Source organism: Haliaeetus albicilla, chromosome 30 (assembly GCF_947461875.1).
Source record: "Haliaeetus albicilla chromosome 30, bHalAlb1.1, whole genome shotgun sequence".
Classification (NCBI taxonomy): domain Eukaryota; kingdom Metazoa; phylum Chordata; class Aves; order Accipitriformes; family Accipitridae; genus Haliaeetus; species Haliaeetus albicilla.
Window position 1 is genome coordinate 599,552 of NC_091512.1, and position 3,514 is coordinate 603,065.

General features: G+C 52.2%; 1 protein-coding gene across 1 annotated transcript; it reads right to left on the bottom strand.

The window, feature by feature from the left end:
- Positions 1–2,125: 2,125 nt before the first annotated feature.
- Positions 2,126–3,157, bottom strand: LOC138683010 (olfactory receptor 14A16-like). The gene has a single exon (XM_069774530.1). The coding sequence runs from the start codon at positions 3,131–3,133 to the stop codon at positions 2,126–2,128; it is 1,008 nt and encodes a 335-aa protein (XP_069630631.1). The 5' UTR covers positions 3,134–3,157.
- Positions 3,158–3,514: the final 357 nt, after the last annotated feature.

Consider the following 3,514-nt stretch of genomic DNA (forward strand, 5'->3'; position numbering starts at 1 on the left):
ACAAACTCCATGGGAAACAGCTTCCAGCATTTGACTATCCTCATGTTGGAAATGTATTTCTCTATATGTGCACTAACCTCCTTCTTTCAGCCCATTGCCTCTTGTCCTTGTGTCTTGTACCATGGACACGAGCCTGACTCAGTCTTCCTGCGAACACTGCAATGCTGCTACATGTTTCGCCCAAAATCTTCCTTTGTCCAGGCTGGACAAGCCCAGCTCCCTCAGCCTCTCCTCACAGGTAAAGTGTTCCTGCCTCGGATCATTATGAGGGCCCTTTGCTAAAGTGGCTCCAGCTTGCTAACATCTTTCCTATATTGGGATCTGAAATCTGGACACAGTGTTTTCTATAATCCCTTCCCTCAATCACCTGCCCATGCTCCTGTTCATATAGCCCAGAGTGCTCCTGTCCTTCCTTGCTTCCAAGGCACACGGCTGCATCCTGTCCATCTCACTGTCCACCAACACCTTTCCCAAAGGCCTCCTTCCAGCCAGGCAGCCCCCAGCCTGTGTCATTGCCAGGATTAGTCCCCTGCAGAGGCAGAAACTGGCATCAGTCCTTGCGGGATTTCCTGTCTTTCATGCCAATGCATGCTCTCCTCTTCCTTGAAGCCTTTCCCTGAGCACAGGGGCCTGGAGACCATTTCAGTAAAGACTCAGGCACAGCAGGCATTCATTCCTTCAGCCCCATCTGTGTCTGCTGTTCTTAAATCACCTTCCCCATTCAGCCCTATATTTCCCTTGTTCAGCCTTGGTCTCTCAGAAGTGACCAAAGCTCTTCTGTTTGCTTCTGAATTCCCTTGCAACCAGCATCCCCAGGTGAGCTTTTCTCTTCCTACACACATACCTCCACAACAAAGGCAATAGAAATTTGTGCTTTGTAATTGTCCCGACCCCTGCCCTGCTGCAGCCTTGTCCCACGTGGGGCTTTGCAGATAGCTCTGCTCCAGGGTCTGGGGAAGGAGAGAGGCTAGGCAGGGCTGTCTGTTCCCCCAAACCAGCCCTTGGACCAGCAGGAAGATGGAGATGGCCTCACAGCAAAACTCGCCCATAAACCCAGGACGACCAGCAAGTGCTGGAAATGGACAAAAAATGGGGTGACGAAGTCCCCGAGCCGCCTTCCCTGTCTGTCCACACCACCAAGGGCACAGACCGGCCTCCTCCTCTCACCTGCACCTGCATGTCTTCCATGCTTTCCACAAGCCCTGCCTCTGCACCACAAACCCCCGGGGTCAGTTCTCGCCCTGCATGGTCACACACTGCAACCTATACCCTGGTATTTTTCTCTCCTGGTCACTTTCCAGCCCAGACCAGCTCCCCCTAAACTCTTCCCACTGCCCCTGCCCTCCATCCACCTCCCCTGCCCTCTGCCCAGTGCAGCCCAGTCTGGCATGGCCCCACAGCAGTGCCCACCACAGGGTGCTGCAGAGCTCTGGGCACTCACCCCACAGCCCCAGACCCTCTGAAGGGCACAGCAGCTCCTCGGGGGTGGAGAGGGCTGAGCCCCAGGGGTGGGGGGCATCTGTGGCACAAGGCCTGAGGAGATCCCCTTGTATGATGGAAATGCTGCAATGGAGGCCAGCTCTGTCACACAAGTGCCCACTGCCTGTCCTTGCCTGTGGTCACAGGCCTGCCACACAGCAGGACTGTAACCATGCTTGAAGAGCACTCAGGCCTTCCACCAACCCAAGGGTTCAGAAGGAAAGCATGGAAGTGGGAAGAGAGCAGCTGGGGAAAGACTAAGCGCTGGTGATCCCCGGCAGTGGTGCTGTGCCGGGACTCTTTTCTTCTTCCTGTGTGCACACAGGCACTGCTCCCTGCAGCTGCAGAGAAGGTCTTGGAGGAAGGATCTCAGAAAAACAAGTCACTGCAGGGCCCTTTATTTTGTTAAAACACACAGAGAGTACGGCTCCTCATTTGCACAGCCTGCAGGTCACAGAAAGCCTGGATATATTGTGAATTAGAAACCAGAGGAATAAAGACATTTCTTTGTGGAAAGCATTCATATAAGTAAAACAAAGGGAAAAAACAAAACAAAACAAAACAAATAAAGAAGCCTTGAAACCAAAAATCCTTAGAAAAGAAACACTAGAAGCAGCTGACCCAGTAATGAGATATATTATGAGTCCTATGGAAAAGACAACAGGCACTTTATTCCTTCTAAAAAGCATCCAGTGATTAGTTTTCTCAGGGCATCCTTGATCTCATGGTTTTTCATGCTGTAGATGAGGGGGTTCAAGGCTGGAGGCACCACTGAGTATAGCAATGCCACTGCCAGGTCCAGGGATGGGGAGGACAGGGAGAGGGGCTTCAGGTAGGCAAACGTGGCAGTGCTTATAAACAAGGAGACCACAGCCAGGTGAGGGAGGCAGGTGGAAAAGGCTTTGTGCCTTCCCTGCTCAGAGGGGATCCTCAGCACGGCTCTGAAGATCTGCCCATAGGACAGCACAATGAAAGTAAAACACCCAACAGCTAAACAGACAGCAACTACAAGTACCCCAACTTCCCTGAGGTAAGCACCTGAGCAGGCAAGCTTGAGGATCTGGGGTATTTCACAGAAGAACTGGTCCACAGCATTGCCTTGGCAGAGTGGTAGTGAAAATGTATTGGCAGTGTGCAGCACAGCATTGAGAAACCCACTTCCCCAGGCAGCTGCTGCCATGTGGACACAAGCTCTGCTGCCCAGGACGGTCCCGTAGTGCAGGGGTTTGCAGATGGCAACGTAGCGGTCATAGGCCATGACAGTGAGAAGACAATACTCTGCTGAGATTAAAAAGACTAACAGAAAGACCTGTGCAGCACATCCTGCATAGGAGATGGCCCTGGTGTCCCAGAGGGAGTTGGCCATGGCTTTGGGGACAGTGGTGGAGATGGAGCCCAGGTCAAAAAGGGAGAGATTGAGGAGGAAGAAGTACATGGGTGTGTGGAGGCAGTGGTCACAGGCTACGGTGGTGATGATGAGGCCGTTGGCCAGGAGGGCAGCCAGGTAGATGCCCAGGAAGAGCCAGAAGTGCAAGAGCTGCAGCTCCCGCGTGTCTGCAAATGCCAGGAGGAGGAATTCAGTGATGGAGCTGTGGTTGGACATCTGCTGCCTCTGGGTGTGGAGCACTGAACAGGGAGGCAAGGGCAGTGACATGTTAGGGCATTATTCTCTGACCAAAATGAAAGCCATTTCTCATACTACACGTTCACAGCACCTTTACTATAGCAATGATTTCTTTGTTCGGCTCCATTGCTGGAGCTCTGGATGGTGCAGGTTCGGTGTGCCATGAGGATCAGGACCTCTGCCTACTGGCTGCCAAGGAATAAGTCCTGCTCTGCACCAGTGTGTTTCTGGGAATGGTGTCTGTCAGGGGGGTCAATGCTGGTGTTTGAATTGGTGAGATGAAAACACTCCTAATGTAATAGTGCTTGTCAGCATCTGCACTCCCAGGGCTAAGAAAACACAATCAAAGCATTGTTTGAGAGGGATTTTTTTACAGCTCTCCCGCATCATACCTGGTAATATTCTTGGATT

Bases quoted from the DNA above. Each gene is read 5' to 3' on its own strand.
- LOC138683010 (XM_069774530.1), bottom strand. From the start codon at position 3,133: ATGTCACTGCCCTTGCCTCCCTGTTCAGTGCTCCACACCCAGAGGCAG.